Source organism: Aythya fuligula, chromosome 4 (genome assembly GCF_009819795.1).
Source record: "Aythya fuligula isolate bAytFul2 chromosome 4, bAytFul2.pri, whole genome shotgun sequence".
Lineage (NCBI taxonomy): Eukaryota > Metazoa > Chordata > Aves > Anseriformes > Anatidae > Aythya > Aythya fuligula.
This window is the reverse complement of record NC_045562.1, coordinates 19,727,069-19,749,813: the sequence shown is the minus strand read 5'-3', so window position 1 is coordinate 19,749,813 and position 22,745 is coordinate 19,727,069. Positions and strand designations below refer to the sequence as shown.

The window sequence follows — 22,745 nt, the reverse complement described above, 5'->3', positions numbered from 1 at the left end:
TAATAAAAAAAAATGTAATTTATATTGTATTTTACATTTTTTTTTTCTTTAGTTGCTGAAAGTCAGTAACAATCGAAATGACTGGAACAATCGAAAAGAGCAAAATAGAGAAAATCTGGCACTGATTTCTTCCTGTCTTTCCTGGGTACTTTAAATATTTCAGTCCCTCAATTTTCTCAGCTCTGCAATGACCAAAATTAGTCCTAGTACAGTGTAGGGCTAAACCATAGCAGTAGTTTATAGGATTTTATATTTACTGTTTATTTACATATTGATTTCATATCCTTCTAATCCAATTGAAGGAGCAGTAATAGATTTTTATTTTATTTTATTTTATTTTATTTTATTTTATTTTATTTTATTTTATTTTATTTTATTTTATTTTATTTTATTTTAAGGAGAAAAGTCCACCTGCATTACTGTTGTTTGGTGAAAAACAAACAAACAAGCTATATAAGGTCACATTATCCTTAGGAGGATGATGTGATGCCTTACGCTACACTTACCACAGCATGTTGGTGAAACCGAGATACATTGATACCTTTTTTAAGAAATGTGATTATTGGTAACCTAAAACATTGTGGTAACTATGGGAGATAACAGCTATTAGATGATTTAAAGATAAATCAGACAAGGTTTCAGTTATGTTATTTAGGAATGGGTAATATTTTGTAGAAATTTCTTGAACTGCTCTACATGTTTCAGGACAGTTCTAATGCCTGGAAAACCTGTCAGTGAATGCGGTACAAGAAAGGTAGATTTATCTGTGATGTAAAAATGTCTCTGTCTACTGCCAGATTTTTTGTTTCTCAGTAGCTCGAGATTTGGCCTTCAAAATGACGACCTTTGAAAGTACAGGTATAGGCAAGTTGATGAGCTGCAGAAGAGAATGGAAACTCTGCTTCCATGTCTCCTATTTTAACCATTAATAGGAATAGATCCCTTTCATGCTATAATGCATATTAATCTATACAGGGCAATGTAGCATTACTTTGCTTCTCATTGCAGCTGTTGTACTGACCTCAAAGTGCAAATGCAATGATGTGGTGTTTTCCTTGGTCAATTTTTTCATTGCAAATAAGTGTAAAAGAGCTTAGAGGTATTATTAATTTTACATGATACTACTGGTCAGGATTTCAGTATTCTTCTAGATGGATGGAACTAAAAGTAATATTTAGCCTTTCCTAATATTTTATGTAATTATAGTTTCTTGGTAAAGTCTCCTGCAGTTTCCAGCAAGTAGTTAGTCAGAGAATGCTAAAAATGCTAAAAACAAAGAATGCCAGTTTTCCTCAAAGTGCTTTTATTGCTTTCAGATGACCAGAACCTACCTATTGCCTTTAATAATAGGCTCTGTTGTTTAGGAGAGACGAGAGTGTTATGCTTAAAACTGCTGTGTACTGTAGAGCTGTTTCCATGATCTTCTTTCATCTGCATAACAGAGTCTGTTATAAGAAAAAACATCAGCTGAGTTTTCAAATGTACATGAGTAATAAGAAGACATGGGGAAAGTCTTGTGGACCACTTCCAAGTGTTTTGTTAGGCTGCTACTCTCCCCTGTCTCTGTTCACAGACACTTGATCCTTCAGCAGTAAATGCCTCCTATCAGATCTAAAGAAATAAAACACCTTCTCTAAGATGCTAATTAGCATTCTTTATTATTGTAGTTAATTAAGATGATAGTATTTTTCTTAATGTTTATTCATAATTTATATTAAAAAGTCAGATTTACTTCCATAAATAAGAGCAGTACTTAATATGCATGTTTTGCTCTCAGAAATTGTTTATTTTCTGGAAGCAAGTATTATACTTATGTTTTCATTTTCACAGTGAACCAATATTAGAAATATAAAATATATGTATTTATAAAATAATCACCAAGCTCATGCCATGTTAAAGGCTTTATAGTTTTGAAATGCATTCAAAATTAGTAGAAGAATAAAATGAGTGTAGTGTATGCAGATAGTTTTAAGAACTAAGCCTAGCTTTAAAATCAGAAGAGCACGCTGTTTCTCTATCTTATGAAGACAGGAGCAGGGTGCAACAAAGATCATGGTTGCAAAAGCCTTAAATCCATTTCAGGTTTCAGTATGAAAATGCCTAATACTAAGCATTCCACTTAGGTGGATGTAGTACTACGGTCTAAGTAGTACTTAGTTTAAAAAATTAAAAATTATGTCCAGTTTTACTTTATTCCACCTCTTTAGAAATAGCCCTGAAGGATACTATATGTTTGCTACTGTTTGTGTTGTCTGTGGTTTTAAAGAAGTTACATTCTCTTCTCTTCACTCCAGATACCATGTCAAATGAAGACTGTATCCCTAGGACAAGTAGGTCTTGGGTAAAACAGGTGCAACTGCTGAATGCTGTGTGTATGAGGCTGCTGTGGAGGGTGAACAGCCTACAGATGGTCATGCTGGGAAGCCCCGAGGAACCTCTGTGCTTTGGGATTCAGGTTCTGAGAGAACCTTCTGCCACCTGCAAGCAGAGAGGAATGGTGATTTGGAGCCACAGGGCTCTTGACACGCTGCTGGCCAAGACTTTTTTTTTTTTTTTTTTTTTTTTTTATTTTTCCCTGTGGACTCCCTCATAGCTGTTATGCAGTTCCCCAAAGCTGAGACATAAAATCTAATCATTGCCTTTTTGGAAGCCATTTGCCTACTTAGACCATCATCATTGCAAGCCATTGCAGAATCACATCCTGGTTAGGATGTATATTGATTAGCTGTGTCACACTGATGAGTGATGATATTCCTTTGGCAAAATCTTTCAAGATAACTCATCTTTGGAGATGAAGGCAGTATATTCCAAAGCTATCTTCCTTTTGAATCAAGTGTGAATTTCATGATTATTTAGGAAAAGATTTTTAGCTTCATATGAAGGTAATTTGCATTGGGGCAAATTATATTAATTTGGTCTGTTTGAAAAGATTGTCACCTGAAAAATCACTAAAAGTTCAATTGTTGGAACACTCTTGGAAATGTCTAATAATCAAAGCATTAGTAATTCATATATAGGTTCAAAGATACTAAATGTCATTTCGGCAAAACTGGCTGTTATGATAAAAGGCTATCAGGAAAGAAAAATTCTGATAAAGGTCCTTATTTTCAAACTTCAAATAAAGTCAGTACTTCCTTGAACAAAGAGGAAAGCACAGAAATGCTCATTAATAGATAACAGAGCAAAATAAACATCATCTCTGGGTCTGAAGTGATGCTTATCAACCTAGACATGCTGTGACTTTTCATGCTGCATTTTGCTAGCTGTCAAGTCTTCGTAGCCTCCAGCATTTTCAGTAATAATAATAATAAAGATACGGTGTTGCTGGAAGCTTAGAAAGTAAATATTTGCTATATCGCATTCCACGGCAGATTTTTTCCCCATTATTAAGCCATGTCATCTCTAAGCAAAAAGGCAAGACAGATGTTATAGCTATCTTAAAACAATTTTCTGTGGTTGGTTAGATGAAAGATCTATTAAATTTCTTATGATTCTGTCTCTTTCTCTGTGCATCCTTTGAAGTTACCTGAGCCGAACTATTTCAGGAATGACTTTTCAAGAATTGTTGCAATTGTCTTAACTTTGATTAAGCTGAAGAGTAGGGAGTATAAGCAGAACAGGCACAGTTGTCACGTACCTTCATTTCCTTTGCAGTACTCCAGTAAGTAACTAAAACTGAACCAAACTGAGTGCTTCAGCTATTCTCAGGGTCACAGGGTCTGTCTCATAAAAATGTCCAGACTGCTGGAGGAAGAATTTGGCACTGTCATAAATTGTCCTGAGCCCTGACTGCTGTTGCTACAGAGCAGTCTTCAGACACACTTCCTCTAGGATCTGCTAATGATGTTCAATATTGTCTGTTGCACTCGGCAGTTTGTGGTCACTGAACTTGTGACAAGAGGGTAAAAATGCTCTTCTGAAAGGTCCTTTGAGTCTACTTAAAAATAAACAGCAACAAAACCCCCAGTTAAACCTGTCTTGTTAAGCAGCACAGGAAAAGTGTGCCATGGTCAAGTGCAACCAAGTTAGATGGATGGCTGCCTCACCTAGAGGGAGAAGGATGCTTTTATTTCCAATGAACTTTGTACTTCCCGTGGTGTAAATGTTCAACTCAGCTGCTGCATTGCATGCCTGGAATATCGTTCTTCATTCAGAAGGAAGCCAGGTCACATTTGTTTCTTCCCTGCTCCACAGGTGGAGCAGCGTTAGCTGGGGGAGATGCAGGAGGGCCTGTTTGTGCAGTGACAATAAAGCAGCGTGCTGTTTGTAATGAATTTTGTGCATTCTACCCAGTGAACAAGACAGTGATCATGAGTGGTCTATTCATTTCCAGGAAGCTGCTCCTTGAAGAGACTCTGTGTTGGCAGTAACCCTTTAGAGAGGAATATTTAAGCAGGCTGGGTTTGTGGAGTCACAAGTACAACTTCTATTTATTATTTCACTTCATAGAAGGAAGAGAAATAGGCTCCGGTGGTGATTGACCCAAATCAGTGTAAGAAAGGATGGAGTGATACCAAAATCACTTCATTCCAGTAGATATATTTATGTTACAGGGAGCTTGTATTTTGACTTTTATAATCTCATATCAATGTTTTCTATAAATCTGTCATACACCTAATAGTTATCTCTTGGTTATACAAACTGTGTGTGGGATGGAGCAACCAGTGAAAAGTGAAAATATGAATGAAATGAATTGTATCAGGTAATACAAGGAAGCATGTGATGTTGTGAGAATATGATGGATTTAGTATATATACGTTTGTTACAAATCACACTTGCAAAATAGAAAGGATCATGTAAGGGAGATGGGGGATCTGAGAAAATGAATTCTTTAAGATAATGAGGTGGCATGTTTATTAGAGATATTGTATGCTGTCCAGAATGTGATCGTATATAGTAAATACTTCCATGAGAGGTTGAGGCTACAAAATAGGATTTTACCCGTCTGATAGCAAGATCTGATGAGCATGCATGATAGTAAAATCAGTAATTTTTTTCTTCATTCCTTGATTTCTCTAAACTCTGTTTGACCACTTTTTGGCATCTTCTTTTGTAACACTCTCTGCTTCCAAATTAAGGTAATAATAATAACGTACACCTCAATTTTCTCACCTATACATTTATCATTGTCTTGGTGGGGAGGGAAAAAGAAAAGGCTTGGCTTAGAGAAATGCAGCTGGTATTGTTTTTTTTTTTTTTTTTTTTTTTTTTTTTTTTTTTTTTTTTTCCAATTTACCTTTTTCGTATAAGTTGGTGGAGCAGGGCAGAAAGCATCATTTCACTGCAACGTGCTACACCTCGAGCGCTGGGCGCAGCTCTGGCTTCACGTCTGAGAGAAGGCAGCGGGGCAATGACTGCCAGATTTCTGTGCTTCCCTGAAAAATAACGTTCTGCTGCCACGAAGAACAGTGGAGCAACCGGACTTTTACCCAGCAGGGCATTTCCAGGCCCTCTTCAGCCCGAGGAGCAGGGGGGAGGCGAGGCGAGGCAGCGCGGGGCGGGCCGGGGGGCGGTGCGAAGGCCTGGCGGGGGCTGCTGCCGAGCCGTGCCGAGCCGTGCCAAACTGTGCTAAGCCGTGCCGAGCCGTGCCCACACCCATGAGCAGGGCCAGGGGCGCTGACCCGCGGGGGCTCCTCGTCGTGGGGTGAGTGAGGGGGCCGTGGGGAGACTGGGTTTTGCAGCTGGGAGATGAACGCCGCCGCCTGCTGAGGCTGTGGCTCCCGGGTTGTGTGCGGCTGCAGGGACATCGGGGAGGGCCGGGGAGCTGTCAGGAACCGGCTGCTGCTGGTCCCAGAGCTGGGGAAGGGTGCTATGGGGGGGGTTGGGGGCTTTCTGCAGTCAGTTCCTGGCTCGGCTTCTGGAGTCATGTGCTCCCCGGAGTAACACGGGTGTGTGCAGTGCGGTGATGCAGCAGGAAGGCTTTCTTGCTACATCTTATACCCCGCTCTATGCCATCTATATGTATCTTTTCACAGAGATTTCATTGGTATTTCTTGTTTTGTGCATCTGTAGCTTCAGGTTGCCCTTGAAGCCAACAGAAAAGCACTTGAGGTTCTGTGAAGATCCTTATAGATCCAGGAGATGTGGTTAGTGGGGCTCCTGAAAGACTTCCCAGTAAATGAAGCAGCTGGGATGCAAGAGGGGTTTCTTGCCTGGGCAGGTCACTGCAGCAGGAAGCACACAGCTCCCTCCTCCAGTGGTGTTTCACAGGGGTCTGTGCTGGGTCCTGGGCAATTCAAGCTAGTTGACCGGGTAAGGGGGTGAGCAGTGACATGAAAAGGCTTGGTGGTGATACTAAGCTGTGGAAAGGCACTAAAGGCAAGAATCAGCTATGAAAAAATTGAGAAAGACTGTGGAAAACTGCCCAGGCAATAATGTGGCAAATGAAATGGCAGAGAGGGATGCACAAGGGTGGAGTGAACCAGCTTCCCACGTGGTAAGGTGGGCTGTGGGCTCACCATTATTGCTGGCGAGGTAGGGCTTGGTGTCAGGAAACATGTAGTTTCCATGGGGCTGTGCTCTGCCACTCTTCATGGGGCCCCTTGGTTCTGACAGTGGCCCAAAGCAGATGCGCAGGGATGAGGGAGGAAGGTCAGAGCAAGCACACAAAGATGCCTTCTCTTGCTGTTGTCCCAGCCTCCAAGGATTTGTAAGACAGAGTGTTTATTCCCTGATGAGAAGTTCAAACATGGTGGGTTCTTGGTGGGTTCCCAAGGCACAGGAGTAGGATGATGTGTGATGTGGTTTGTTTGAGTGTGCAGTTGGATTTTGAGGTCTGTATCTTTGTAGTCTGTGTAGATGCAAGACAAAAACAAGAAGGAATAGGAAGAAAGCTGAGAAATCCCAACCGTCGCAGGGCCAGTGCATAGTTCTTGGTTAAAGAAATCAAGAGAACTCCTAAACTGTGGGCTGTTTCCATACAGTTACTCATTCACAAATGTACTTTGATGCAATCGTGCTGCTATTCATGGTTATGACCTGAGGATTTTATGGGATGAAAATAGGCAGTTCCACAGGTGGAGTAATCTGTTACTCTAAAAGTGCTTCTGAGCAACATTTTGACACATCTGTATATATTTATTTTGAAGAGATGGGTTTAGCTTATTTAGGATGGAATTTAGTCGAATTACAGAAATGTATAGCTATTAACAGTGTCAGCTAAATGTCTTTTCCTCTCTTAAAAGGTATTCAATTAAGACTAGTAATAAAGATGGAGATACTCTTGTTCCTTACTGCATTTTATTACTCATCAGTGTGGTTTGAAAGATAAGGTTTCAAAATTTGAACGTGTTCAGGTATTTGGAGAACCAAAAATTCAGGTTCTAGAATTTGTTATTATTTGTTATTATGATATTTTATTTTATGCTTCAAAGGCATAGTAATAGAAAGCCTTTGGCTTGGTTTTATATTGAGCCCATTTGTATATGCCCATGTTTCTTGATGTTGTACTAACAGCTCAGTTCACTTATACAGGACAGCCACGCTGAGTATTCATAGTCTTAGTTAAAACCACTGTTTGCTTGGCTTTTACATATATGTAGCTTTTTATGCAGATGTACATTTGAGAAAGCTGGCTTTGGGTTAATGGTCAAGCAGAAACACAGTTAAATAATTACTGTATGGACAATTGCTATTCTGTGCCTATGCTCTGTTCTGGGAGTAGTGAGGTGCTGCTGCTTCATTGCAAATGAAGCAATTGTGCTTCATTGCAAAGTTTGAAGTGCAAAATTGAAGTAGAATACATGTGGAGTAAAATAAGTCTCAATTTACATGTAAATAAGGTAAAATAAAAGCCATTTTAAAGCCAGATAGTTTCAAGCAAATATTTATCTACGATGAATAAGATTGTCACCTGGATATGGCCCTGGGCAAGTGGTACCAGGTATCCTGCATGATATCCAGAGGTCCCTTCCTACCTCAACCATTCTATGATTGAAAAATTCAAGAGTTGCTGTTGGCTTTCTCCAGTGGAGAAATTTAATTTACTTTATTTAATTTTAAGAAATTATGTCTTATTTTTAATGTCTTTTTTTTTTTTTTTTCTTTTAAGGAAGGGACTGTTCAGAAGTTCCACAAATCAGTGTCTTTCAGGAAAAAGTGGAGAATCTCTTCCAGCAGTTTTTGAGAGAAATGTGCAGGAAGCCATCAATAACTACACTTGGTATGCATTAACTTCTGAATAAGTACTTCATTAATGGACTCTTGGCTTAAATATTTACTTCAAGATTGGTATTAATTTTCACCAGTCATGCTTTTAGTCATTCTCATGAATTACAGTTATAAAGTAAGGAATTTGACTTCTGAAATTATTTGAACTAGCAAGTAAAACAGCAGTTTAATCAGCTGAGATAGCTATGTTCAGGATTCTAAATATTAGTCATATTTATTTATTTTTGTAAGAGTAAGAAAACATCTGTTTACCTTTGCGTTCTGTAAATTACTTAATATTTTGTATATTTCCTGCTTAGAATATGTTGTTTTGTTTTCTCTTTCTGCTTCTGACAGCTGGGTAATTCCTCTTAACGTATAGAAATGTGCAGATCACACAGCATTTAGGGTATTAATTGACCTAAATCATTATTTAGTGGGCTTGGATTTTACTCGTGGTTTGTGTTATGGGCTTGCATGTTTTCAGAGGATAATGAAGGGCAGAAATTAAGCCTGGAAGGGAAGTCAGACTTCATGGTTAAATGCAAATGACGCAAACCAGCTTTGCAGGTCAGTTAACTTTCAAGAAATTTCATTCCAGTTGACATTGGTTAGGATTTGCCAGGCCCACGTGTCTGACTGCCCTGGCTTTTGCTGTATCCCAGAGTTGGTGGTGGCTCGCAGGAACCAACTTGAGCTTTGAGAAGCTGAAATCCCAGAGCTCATGTTTTAAAGTCTACCAGGTCTAACAGAATAAAAGCCACTTTGTATGGATATGTAGCTTCATGCTAATCAAAACATTTGTAGAGACTTAATGCTTGGTTTTGTATCATTTTCTCGTGATAGCTTCTAATGGAGTTAAAGAGGGCTTATGTTATCTTTAACATGTAGTTTTTGTTTGCCCATTAACTGTACTGAAGAAAACAAAATAATTGTTAGAGGTGGAAATGTAGGTACATCTATGTGTATGTATGCAAGTATTGGAATATCTGTGCGTATTCTAGAGTGTCATTATGGTTACAATGGTATACATAAATACAAATGCATAATACAGTAGAAGAAATTGCCTTTAAGGCACTAACTGGTACCAATAGAAGCAAGTACCCATTGCACTGTGCTTAAAAGCATTCACTTAAAACTCTTTATATCAGCTCTAATAGCATGTCCTGAAAGTCATGCACCCAACAGGAATATGTATCACTGTCTGTTTATGGGATCAGTTGCTTTATTTTTAAAATGTTTATATAGAAAACCATTGTATTCTTCATTTTAATTTGTCTTCTTTTCACAGTGAAACGCTTTCATCGCTTTCATCTAGTGGTCATACAACACCCACAGACTTGAATAATTCTTGGTCTGAAATAAAAAGCTGTACTACTGGGTTATCTACTGAAAGAAGTTCTGTTTACTCCTGGAGGGATGATGTATGTCAAAGAAGCTTTTACAGTATATTTTAAATATTCTGGAAAAGATTATTATTATTATTTATTTATTTATTTTCAGAAAATGGACATGCAGCACATCCTATTAGAACAGTTAATTGCTTTCAACCATAACAACCTTCTGATTAAGTACATTAATCGAATATTTAAACAGTTTTGTTTGCAAATTGATAATCAGTGCAGTTGATATGTTTTAAAAAAAAATGAAGAGGTTATGCCACCATGCCACCTACTTCTTCTTTTTGTACTGCAGCATATGAACCAAAGCAGGTGGTTTGAAGATCCATTTTGAGATACCTACCAAGTCTAAGTTGTCCTGTTCTTCAAATATTGTTTTTTAATATCATTATATGTGTTTGCTGGCAACTATTATTATCTCTAGGAATTTGATAAAGCCAACACACAGAGAGTGCAACAGCTATTTTGGGATATTGATGAAATGCTGTTTGAAGGAAAAGTGACCTCCCAAACTCAGAGCCTGCAGGCAGAATGTGCAGACTGGGTTGAGCGGTCTCTTCATTTAAGGTAAGGAAATTTCTTGCTGGTACTTGTTGTAACCAGTTATCCCTCTAATTTGAATTTTTGGGCTATCCTCATATGAACTGCTCTTGATGTATTGTATCAGTAACACTTCTGCAATCAAATGTGGATCTCTGGGACTGAGCTGTGCCACAGTTAAACAGTAATTCTGGGGGGTTGTGCACTAAGCAGTCAATGTGCTTTATTCTGATTAATACAATGATTGCAAGCAAAGATATTTTATCAAGATGAAAAGAAGAAAATAATGCACCATTTTCATAATGACTTTTTCTACTTAAAGAATACATCTTAAAAAGAAACATTTGTTTTTACTGTAAGTGAAGGCATACTGTGAAATCCCAAGAAATTTAGTGCTAATTCTTTTATTGATTCTCCTAAAAATAAATAAAAAATGAAGGCAACCACATGCTTCAAATATGCTGCATGTAGGCTATATATATCAGTGTGAAACAATGTATGATATTAGCCCAGCAACACCTAGCTGAACAGATACAAGGATGCATGTATGATTAATGAGAATTGTTTTACATAGATGTGAAAAATGTCCAGGTAGAGCAATGACTGCTTGTTACAGTATAGAGGACAGAAGTCAGTGTTGCACTGCTGTGGACTGTTCCTGCCTTCATAAGTGATGGCATGTCATTCTTAGTGAGGTGTGGTGTCTCTTGGCTGTTCTAGACATAGACCTTCATGTGCCTATATTCTAGTTAATAATTTTTAACACCATTAAAATGAATTTTTCAATAACAGTGATGTTTTTAATGCTTTTATATGTATTTACTAGTCATAAGCCTCTGCAAATTAAACTGCAATCTACTAAGAAAGCTTGTCACACTTTCTTAGGAATAAGATACACCTATCAAGTGAATCTGAGGCAATTTTCACTAGCATTAATCCACTTTTTCCTTTTTATAGATGCTGTAAAAGTGAATAAACATTCATAAAGTGTAATTATGAATAAACATCCATAAAATGGAGAACGATTTTTTTACTTCATCCACCTTTATAGCAATCTGATAAGTTTGACTTTATTTGCTCTTAAAAGCTGTATGCTAGCATCTCCTCTTCATAAATGAGATTAACTTTAATGACTTAAATACTGGGCAGTGTATTGTATGGCTGCTCCATACTGTGCTTATTCAAAGCAATTTTAATTAAGCTATGCTTTTGCATTGCCCACTGTTTACAGATATTTGTATTTTTGATATTTGCACCTGCAGTGGATTTCCGTCTAAGATCTCTCTCTCTCACTCCTCTTTTTTTCCCCAGGGTTATAGGAAAGCAGCTCCTGTCACCAAACGATGAAGGCTTTCAGCATTTTGAGAGCCCAAATGATAGCTCTGTGAATACTAAGTGTTTACCTGGCCTCCGTGAATGTACTATTAATATAAAAGAGTATGTCATTTTTTTTTAAGATTAATTTTGATCTTCTCTTTTCAGAAATTTTGTACTAATATTACTTTTATATTACTGAAGCATTTCAGTATAATTAAATAGGCACTTTCTTCTTTCCTTGATTATTTAATTATAATTTTGTTGATATTTTTTCAGGCTCTGCATTTCAGGCTCTAAACTGATTCCAACAGCACCTCCAGTACACAAATCACTAGATTTAGTTTCCACTATGATTTCTGCCTCTGACTCGTCCATGTATTCGTTCCTGGTAGAAGAAATCTATGATGCGGATGGAAAAGTAGAAGAATATCTTGCCTTTGACAACAATGAGCTGTAAATAACAGATATATGTGTTTTTGAATATCATGAAAAATTGTCATTGAGTCTGGTCAGGGTTCATAAAATGGGTTTCTCTTCTGTAAAATATGGTTCCTTCTGTACTTGTATTCAATAGCAGAATGGTCAAAGCACTCACTAGGCATGTGGAAGATAAGCTGTGTTGTCTTTCTAGTGGTTTAAAACTCACATCTCCCCTGTAAGAGGAATATGCCTTAACCACTGGTTGATTTGAGGTATTTTGTGCATGGAGATTCAATACAGTGACTAATTTTGAGACAGGGAGTAGAATGACGGAATCCCCTTTCTGCAGGTGAGTGCCTTGACCACCAGGTTGTTTAGGGTCTTTGCAATGGATCTGTTCTCAGTCTGCCCTAATGAATCTTAAATCCTTTTTGTGCATCATAGAACATCTTTACAAAAAGAGACACAGGATACAGCCAGCATTTAGGACATTCTCGAGTGATGAGTAATGCAAGTGTCTTCTCAAAAATGCAACCAAGTTTTCTTGTGGCAGGCCAGTTGAATTTTCAAGCAAGAAGGCAAATGGGTAGAAGAAAGACTGTTACAGTCTGTTTTCTAAAAGGCCTCTGTGAGGAGGAACCTTTAGTAGAGCACAAAGCATAACTTTTTGTGCTCAAGCTTGAGACACTTACAGGAAAATATATGGTTGTTCCGAAAAACTGAGGAACCAGGCAAAGCGAGATCCAGACAGACACTTCTAATCCTGTTTTTGAAAGAAAGGGTGTGGGCACCTGCCTTTTTGGAAGCTGAAATGAGGATTGAAAGTCCTCCTAGAAGTGATGTATCACTTTGTTTTACCGAGTAAGCAAAAAGCTTGGGAGAGGGACTCAGATGAAGGTGTGTTTCTCTACTCCATGACTCCTGATATCATGTTTCTTGTTTTGTTGTTGAGATGCAATCCCAAAATATTTTTATTCTTCCTAACTAAAACATTAGGCATTACAAAGCGTACTATGAAAATAGCTTGGTCATTTTGTGAGTTGGACCATACAGACAAGTCTCAGAATGCAGTCCTCAAACTGCAGTCCAATTTGAGGAAGAAGTGACTGAAAATAGGAAGGGAGGTAGTAGAGACCATTATGAATTTGGGATCATCCTTGTAATCTCAGGAAAAAATGCATTTCCTTAAAAGAAAATATGATACCGTAATATATATATATATAATATATATATATATAATATGTATAGGTTAAAACTTTCTTCCTGGGAAGTGCATTAGAAGACCAAATTAGGAAGTGTTGCTACACCATAATTCCATATGTAATAGGAAGAAAAAAAAGTAACTGTCCACACAGTAGGGGAAAGAAAAGAGGTCATGGGCTCTGGTATTCATGTGAGGCAGCAGAAATCCTTTAAAGTTGTTTGATTTTGATCACTAACGGAGTGCTGTAGATATATACAGGTACACAGGACCTAATAAAAAAGAAGTATTTTGTGTGATGGTCCTCCTGCCAAATGCAACAGACAATAGTTCCTTTATGGTAAAAGGCATAGGATTTCATCTCAAATGAATAAGTGTCTTCCTTCTAGAGTTGTTTCTTTTAGAGCCGCATTTCTTTCTGTTGTAATACCTTGATTTTTAAAATATATTATTATTCACTTGCAAGCAAAAGAAATAGAAAACATGATATATATTTGATTGGTACTGTTTGCATAGGTGATTGGTATGTTTGATTTTTTTTTAATTTTTTTTATTTTTGGTGATCTACATCTATTTTCTTCCATGTGTATGTTTCTATTTATTGAGTATGTCAGAAAGAAAAGAAAACAGTCAAAATCCTTGGTAATTTGTTTCAAATGGCTTCATTTATTAGTGATGAGAGTTTGGAACAAAAGAGTATACATCTTGCTGAGAAGAGGAGTAAGCATGGCATTCCCCCTGTTTCTCCCAATGCCTGTATCAAAGATGTTGTGGCTTCTGAAGTATTTGACCATATCTGGAGCAATGTAATTGGAATACTGGAGGAACTGATTAAAAAAAAATGGGAAACCAATATCAGAGGTATATGATATTTTGAGATACACTGTTGATACAATTTAACTTGACAAAAATATTTTTTCCCTTGAATAAAGCTTGGGGAATGTGAGTATTTTAAGATAGTTGTGTTTGTAGTACAGCATTATAATGTATGTAATGCTTTACTAGAAGCCAACCCACAAATGCACCTAACAAAATAATAATTAAAAAAATCTATTATTTTTCATTGAATTTTGCTTTAGAAGTGTTTTTAAAAAAAGGCATAAGATTGACCAAAATAACTCCATTTCTGGAGACCATGTTTTTGTTGTTGTTGTTGTTTGGTTGGTTTTAAATCATAATCACCAATTGGCACAGTTAGAAGACGTTCACTGACAACTTGGTCTGAATCTGGGATGTAAGAATCAAAGTCTTCTAATTCTCAGTGTTTGAGCTTTGTTAATAAAGAGAATCACAGTCAGATTGTTACAGAGAGAGAGACAGCCCTGCTGACAGTGCAGGAGTTCAAGTGTTTGATGTGGGATGAAGAAATGGTGATGCACATATATACATTTATATATAAAATGTATATTATGTAATATATATATATACCCTTTGGAGTACTAACAGACTGTGGTCAAGAAAAGCAAAAGCTAGGAAAACTAAGTAGAAGTGAAACTATTCCTCGGTGTGCATACGTTATTGCTACAGGCTGAGGGAGATTTTAGTTCTTTCAATATATTTTAAAAGGACAATAGCAGAAGAATATCTGGGTGTAAGCACTGGAAATTACACATGGCCTCAAATTTAAATCTAAAAAAAAAGAAAAGGCAGAATTTTTCAGAATACTTTCAGCACCTAAACATCATGTTTCATATGTTAAATGAAGTAGAAAAGGGTTTTTCACACCCCAAGTATGTATTTTAGGTTAATGTTATAGTTTGGAGAGGACAGATTAGATCCTTTATCTTTATGAAGGGCATCACCTTATAACAAATCCATAGCTTACCAAATACCAGGGGGGTTGGACTAGATAATACCTGGAGGTCCCTACCAACCTCCACCATTCTGTGATTCTGTGATTTGAGTTTATAATAGAAATAAGATAATGATGTATACCCACCTCCTGAAAAAAAAAAAAAGTATTTAGCTGCTGACAGAAAAGTATGGATTTTTCTTTTTCTGTAGTATGGATTTTTCTTTTTCTTAGTATGGATTATTCTTTTTCTGTAAATATTTTTTTTTTCTGCTTGAAAAAATTATTTGGGAATTTTAAAATAAAATTCTAAGAATCTTTACAAGTACTTTTAAAAAATAACAACAACAAAAAACAACCCCAAACTTTATCCTTATAGATCAGCTTGTTTCTCATTGTCAGAGAAAGCATAAACAAATAGGACATGTTTTAAAAAAACATATTTATGGTAGGTTTTTAAATATTGTGGCAACTTAAATATTATGGAAAATTAATAAGAAATTATTTACCGTGAAGTTTCATATTGCTAGGATCAACACATTCTCTCCCTTATTTGCTCTTATTCCCTCTGCTTTTTTTTTTTTTTTTTTTTTTGTATAGAGGACAAACAGGTGGAGAAACTGAAAGCTATTACATGCAAACTGCCACTTTTGCCTGTTGGTCGAGTTACAGCAGATGCTGGCAGTGTCCCCCTTTCCAGAGGCTCTGAAACACGAAGTGTATCTTTTGGATCTCATTCTGTTTCATCACTGCAGGTAAAAATAACCTCAAGCAGCATTCTGGGAAGTTGTACTTCTCTCCCATTATTGCTTGTTCCTATTTTATGGTTCCTAAGGGCACCATTACCACTAAGATATTGCTGAAGTTGATTTGGAATGATTATTTTATTTATTTTTCTTTTCAAATTGTATTCTGTAAAAGTCTGTATTCCCTCCTGAGAAAACAATTCTGCTTTTATTGTGGTTGAGTCTTATGCTCTTCATAGAATTAAAATAACAAATTCAATTTCCTCCCTGGACTGCAGGGATGTGAAACAGCAGCTTCAGTTGCTGTAACCCTGTGTATTTCAAACTCACTCCTTTTCTTTTCCTTTGCTTCTCTCAAATGAGGACTTTGCAGTACACCACAGTGTTGGCATTAGAGCATACCTGTCTTCATGGAAGCTTGTATTTGTATTGGTAAAATACTTTTTTTTTGTTGTAGTTGTTCTGCTTGCTGCCTCCTACCTTGTCCCTTTGCTCCGGTTTTGCACATTTTTGTTCTTTTCCAACCACTGCTTCTGTGGCTTATTTTTTTCTTTTTCTTTCTGTCTGTGCATTCAGTGCAAGCAACTTCATTCTATTCCATCTGATCTTTTTCAACATTTGTTAGGTAACAAGATAAGAAACGCAGAGGAGATTGCATAACACATTGGCATACTTGGCTCTGTAGTGGTCCCAGCAGCCAAAAGAAGTAAAATGCTCAGATAAGTAATGCTCAGACTCAGTACCCCAGAGTTGGACTGTGTTGAGGGAAAATGGAAAGTCTGAGAACTGAATTTCAGTTTCAACTGAAGCTTATATTGCAAATTAAATTTCAATTCAATAACTAATTTCCCCAACTTTTGTTTGTAAGATTTTTTGAAATAAGTAAAACAACGTATTTGCTTCACCTGATACTTGTATTCTAACAGAATTCTAACTTGTATTCTAACAGAAGCTTCTCTAAATAAACAAGTAAAATATCTTCTAAGTATGTGCTTCTTGTGATCTTCTCTCAAAAAAAGAAAATTTAATGCATATTTGTTGCTTTTACTAGGTTCACCGTTTCTCCAGCAATTTCTGTAGTGATTTGAATGGTGTGATGACAATTCAAGCAAAACCACTCCAACAGAGGCACATTGCCACAGCAGAAAAAATACAGTAAGTGTTGGTAGGAAAATTTCTAAAATGCAGCATAATTCAAATAACATGAAAGATGTTTTGCAGGTCTAAAAAGTCATCCATCTTTGTGTGCATCACCAGTGTGACAATGTTTAGATTTTCAGAGGGTTACAATGATGCTCAAGAAATATAACAAATACTTTTACCTTTTTCTCTCATCTTTCCATATCTCATTCTCCTTTCTTTTTTCCTAGGAATGAGCAAGACAAACCACACAAGAATGGCTCCAGTGCTCCAAATTCAGTGCGTACTAGACTGGAGAGAATTGCTGATAACTGTGTTCTCTCATCATCTCGGGTACTGCCGGCATCTTCTAGGAAGCTACCAAGCCATCGTAGGTTACCTTCTCTCACTTCTGACCAACTCTCCTCAAAAGCTCCTAATATGTACAATGATGAAATCCTTAGGGGGACTAAATTGTGAGTTTTTTCATTTTATTTTTTGCTTTCCTCAGAACTTTACTGAACCTTCAATAGTGAAGGATTTAGCAAAAACCTTGAGAACTAGCACAAGACTTATTATTGATACTAGAATTCAGAGAGAAAAATATAGCATGCAGAACTGTGGTTTTTGAGGAGAGGCACTTTGTTTTATTTTTTGTTTCTGTGTTAAGTGCTGTTAATTTCTGTAGCCAAGCTCTATTAAGAAATGAACTGCTTAATAATTTCACATTACTGCAGTGAAGAAGATTTAAATGTGAATTTTTGTAAAAGAGAATCCCTTAAAATTCTGTAGGGTTGCTGGCTTGGATCGTTTATCTTCTGGTGGTGCACATACGGCCCAAAACAAGTTACCACCAATAAACTCAGAGGCTGTTGAACAGTATCTTTCAGTCCCTCGATTACAACAGAACTATGTAAGTAGTGTTTGTTTTGTACTTGTAAAGAACCTCAAGCTGTTTGAAAATAAGCAAATTGTTCTGCATCACTGGTTGAAATGAGCAATTCTACAGTTCAGGCTGGTTCTTACCTAATACCTGGTCTTAATGTGCTAATGTGTAGTACATTGGGGTACATTTAAATGCAAGAGACAACAGTTCAAAGGCCTTAAACAAAAACCAAAAAAATAGTAAAAACTTTTATCTGAAAACAGAGTAAAAAAAATAAACAAATAGCCAAACAACGAGATTTGTATTTCTGTGTATCCAGATTTAAATAGCTTTTTTCAGTATTTTGTTCTTTTTGTTAGTTTGTGAGAACTAGAAGATAATACTGTCTTGAAATAATATAAATCAAATTGATTCTGGCCTACTTATGAAGAATAGAAAAAATAATAAGTAACAAGAACAGAACTAAATTGGCATTGTGATATTATTTCACTTCTGAACACTGTTTTCAATTGAGACACACGTAGAGTTGTTTTTTTCTAATATAAGCCTTCAGGGTTTATAGATTGGTGTATAGGTAAAGGCTCAAATCTGTATGAAAAACATGAGTAGGTTTAAATGACTTTAATTCAGTGCTCATGGTGAGTGAGAACATTTTTTTTTTTTTTTTTTTAAAAATTCAGTCACTGCATTCTCTCAGTTCTCTCTCTAATTCTTTCAGCATCGAGGAAGATATGCTTATAGCAGAGTGTCAAGCGCAGTGCCTGGCAGTACAGAACAGCGGCCACTCAGAGAACGAACTGTTGTTATTGATCAATTTTCAAGGCCCAACACAACTCATACATTCAGGGTATGTTACAGTGTAATTAGAGGTATGGAAAAGTGAAGAATGTCCACTTATATCCATTGTTGGTCTATAGAAGGTCTCATTAAATGTGTGTCTCCTAATTTCCAGTGTACGTGGATTCCTGCTCCCTCTACACAGCAGGATGTTAAAAGGCTTTGGGAGAATATGAACATAAAGCACGACCAGTGTATGAGGAAGAGATTTCCTCGGGTGTAATGTACTAAACAGATCCTTTGAGGCAATCTGCATGGAAGTGTGCAGTTTTTAGTACTGTTTATAGCTTTGCACTTTGGGCTGACTGTGCTGGACTAGACCATAAAAAATAGATTGTCAAACCATTTCAGCAGGTAAGAATACTGTACCATCTAATAGTATTTCATTCCTTTTTACAGACAGACACACCTCAGAAAAGATCACTGACTCCCATGGATTTTGCTAACCATAGAGGGACAGGTAAGGATTTTTGATAGGTAGGCCAGGTAAAAATCACTTGGAAAGTGAAAGGTCAATAAAACCTACTAACTCATTCTACAGTGGAGAAATAAAGTGCTCAGGGAGAGCACTCATCTCATTATAAAAGAATGGATGTACTTGGTAGGATCTGTTGTGCCTTGTTTTGATGTTCATTCTCACTACTCGGTCTGAGATGGCCCAAGCTGACTGCTAAGAACCCTCAAAAGCACCTTTGGTTGTTATGCCTTGGGAGAAAATGATGTCCCCTCCTCTTATACACTGAAATCTCAGTAAAAATATTTACAATCATGACAAGGTTATTTAAGTGCTTGTAGGTAACAATTTTTGTTTGGAAGTTCCTTGAGTTTAAATAATTATCTGATTGTAATAATCACATAAAAGGTGCTGTGAGAATAAAGATGGATCAGCAAGTACTGATCTGAGGAGGCTGATGGCAGTAACTCATATATTGTATGGGAGTGTCTTTCAGATTCTACCACAATTAACAGAGTTTTATATTTTTTAGGCTCACAGCATTACTACAAATCCTTTCAGAGAAATCCTTCGACCTCACGCAAGAGATTTCAGATTGCTTCTTAATGTAGCTTAGAAAGAAACAGAAGCCTTCTGCACTGAATGGAAGATTAAAATGCTTAATTTGCCAACTAGTACCTCGTGTGGCAAAAAACGTGCAGTTTCTGCGGAGCCTTGTGATCATCCAGAATGCCTGTATTCACAGAATCACAGAATCACAGAATTTCTAGGTTGGAAGAGACCTCAAAATCATCAAGTCCAACCTCTGACCTAACACTAACAGTCCCCACTAAACCATAGCCCTAAGCCCTACATCTAAATGTCTTTTGAAGACTTCCAGGGATGGTGACTCCACCACTTCCCTGGGCAGCCCATTCCAATGCCTAACAACCCTTTCGGTAAAAAAGTTCTTCCTAACATCCAACCTAAAACTCCCCTGGCGCAACTTAAGCCCATTCCCCCTCGTCCTGTCACCAGGCACGTGGGAGAACAGACCAACCCCCACCTCGCTACAGTATTGACTTGTTCTAAAGTTGTCTGACCAGAGGTTAGATTAAAAATTAGAGCAAAATGAAATAAATGGTTGAGATCCCAGTGTTTCAGGTAACTGCTCTTTTTGTAGTCAAGATGATGTTTCTGCACTTTCTTCTCAGGCATTCCTTCTCTTTCTGCCTTTCCTTAAGGAATTGTTATTCTACGTATAGAAGCAAATAAGTTATGTTCAGGCCATGAAGTCCTGTTCACATTTTTTTTCATATTTTCTCAGTGTTAAAGATGTTCCGGTCCACCCAGACATCAGTCATATATAAAACTTGTACTTTTAAGCAGGAGTTTGACGCATCTCCTATTTAACTCCTATTTTTAACATTTCTGAATTTTTACTCTGTCTGCTTATTACAGTTGATCTCTTGTAAATATTGTCTGTCCCTAATTTCTATTTTTCCTTTAATTCTTTTGATATAAAATTAACTGTTTCTTAAACAATTCTATGTGTCATTTACTGGAGAACTGCTGGGATAAACTGTGTTTACAGGAAGCAGTGTTTTCCCTGTCAGGCCAAACATATTTGTAGATCTTGAATAATTGAACATGCATGGTGACATTTACTTCTTAATATTTTTTATGAAATATTGTCTGCTACTTTACAAATTAGACTTTTTTTTTTAAATCCAAGCCTTCACCTTCAAAGTTTTAACACAAAGATATGTACTTATTAATGAAAGCATTATTTCATACTTCTTTGTGTAGGCCCAAATGAGAAGGTCAAAGAGGAGGTTGGAACTGTGTTCTGCCCAGAGATCGCAGCCTTGATCATGTCCCTGGGTATTAGTATTGTGTGCATGCACAGTGAGTGATTCCTCCTTCCATCAGAACCAGCAGTTTACGTGGATGTGGCAGAAAAGCTGTTGCAAACAAGGATGAGAAAAATTTAGTTATTTGCCCAAATCATGCAGGTAGAAATAGAATCAGTTTCTTCCAGCTGGAAACAAATGCCATTTCTCATCACTTTTTTTTTTTTTTTTTAATAAATGTTCAAGGATTGGTAATCCAAGGAAAAACATTTTGTAATATATGTATTTTATATCTGTACTTTTATGAGATTTCTGGTTTGTATAAATGGTCATCAAATGCTGTATTCTTTTGAGTAAATGAAAACATTTTTAAATTACTTTCCTGGTTTAGTGCTTTTTCCTTTGGCTACACTATTTATTCACTGCTGACATTATGGTATACTATCTGAGAAAGCAGAATGCTTTTGCTTTGGAGCTGCACATCAATTTGATTCATTTTGTTCAAAAATCTCAGGTCAAAGATTTCATATAAGTTCAACGTTCAGTATTCTCTAAAGGTGCGTCTGAAATGTAATTTTGCTCTTCTCAGTGCTCTTTCCTGTGTATAAACATGCACAAGACTATGGAAACGATGGTAAAATGCGTCCTTTACCATCACATGGCACTTAATGGCAACCCAGATTTTAGGTTGTGAAATAAATGAAAAGAGGAATATGTCCCTGTTTGGTTGTATGATGGCAGAAGTGGGAGCTGCCTCAGTGGAGAGGTCATCTGGCACTTTGTGAAAGAGAGAAGGTTGCTGACCTCTCTTAGTTACCATAGTAAATTGATAATCAGGCCCTAAAATTCCTCTCCAAGGATGGTGGGATTCCTGAGCCTTTCAGCATTGACTGTGTGTTTTCAAATGGAGGCGTGCTGCGGTATCTTCTTTGAGCAGGTGAGTGCTGTTGTGTACTACACTATGACTTTTGTTGTTCAATGTGAATACCTTCTACTCAGGTTTCCTGCTTTAGTTCTGTTGTAATCATGTGCATGTTGAGAAAGAGTGGAGACCTTCCTAAGAAAAACTGTTCTCTATTGCAAATGCGTTGTAGTGATTACTAAGTTAGCAACTAGTTTTTCTTACCCCGACTGCTGTTTTTTTGTTTTGTTTTGTTTTGTTTTTGAGATGGCAAAAATCTGGTATGCCTTGGCTGCAGTAAAGAACTAATGTAAAGAACATAGAACATGCCACAGTTTTTCAGAATATGTAGAATATGTTGTGTACTTTTCTTTTGATGTTCTGTCATACCAGATCCACTTTATCCTTGCTTTGCTTTAGGCTTTTGGTTTTTATTTTTGGTCAGTAATGATAGTTTCATTGATTTCCTTATCTGCAAGAGACCAGCAGAAGCCTGTGTGACATTAGTGGCTGCGGATTGCTACGTTTGCTTGACAGGATGCATGCCTTCTGTCAACTCAGGCAAATAGACTTTCACTTAAGTGAGAGGCTGAGTGAAAGCAGATTTGCACTGTTATGTGCGTTTATGAAAGCAAAAATTCAGGAAGTGGTAGAGTGTCTGCTGAAACACAACACTGAGCAAATGATTCTCTGGGTGAAAAAAAGTATAGCTGCACATGCTAACTGTAATCCTGTAGAAAAATCTGTTAAGTGTGTGCCTTTCCTGCAGATCATCCTCCTTTGAAACTTATAGCAAAGGTTCATGATGACTACAAATCTCAGCAACATGGTCAGGCCTTAGGGATGCCAGATTTCTCATTTCTTCTTTCTGGGTAAATCTTTTACATCTTGTTCCATCTGCTGCTTTTTCTTTGTTGCAGCATCACCACTGCCAGCTGCTGGCAGCTACCTGCAAAGTTTGCTCTGCTGTGTTCCCTACTGCTTCTCCTGTGGCTTTTCACTGTACCTTTATTATTTCACTGTTTTGTTTGTTTGTTTGTTTTTGTTTTCCTGCACAAGAAATTATCAGTACTCAGAAACACAGATTGTTGACTCGGAAATCATGATTTGGCACTTCATCTTATCAGCTCCATGAAAATAAACAAAAAAAGT

General features: G+C 37.0%; 1 protein-coding gene across 1 annotated transcript; it reads left to right on the top strand.

Annotated features, from left to right (window-relative positions):
• Positions 1-5,563: 5,563 nt before the first annotated feature.
• Positions 5,564-19,647, top strand: FAM149A (family with sequence similarity 149 member A). The gene is made up of 14 exons (XM_032186995.1): positions 5,564-5,644; positions 8,051-8,161; positions 9,440-9,572; positions 9,973-10,115; positions 11,400-11,525; positions 11,682-11,858; positions 13,700-13,887; positions 15,419-15,573; positions 16,616-16,719; positions 16,935-17,159; positions 17,476-17,596; positions 18,288-18,416; positions 18,806-18,866; positions 19,393-19,647. The coding sequence occupies exons 1-14, from the start codon at positions 5,598-5,600 to the stop codon at positions 19,464-19,466; spliced, it is 1,794 nt and encodes a 597-aa protein (XP_032042886.1). The 5' UTR covers positions 5,564-5,597; the 3' UTR covers positions 19,467-19,647.
• Positions 19,648-22,745: the final 3,098 nt, after the last annotated feature.

What these genes read in the sequence shown, in the direction of transcription:
- FAM149A (XM_032186995.1), top strand. Translation starts at nt 5,598, where the DNA reads ATGAGCAGGGCCAGGGGCGCTGACCCGCGGGGGCTCCTCGTCGTGGG. An exon ending in ATCCTTAGGGGGACTAAATT is followed by an intron (nt 17,160 to 17,475) that starts GTGAGTTTTTTC and finishes AAAATTCTGTAG; the next exon opens with GGTTGCTGGCTTGGATCGTT. An exon ending in CTCGATTACAACAGAACTAT is followed by an intron (nt 17,597 to 18,287) that starts GTAAGTAGTGTT and finishes TAATTCTTTCAG; the next exon opens with CATCGAGGAAGATATGCTTA.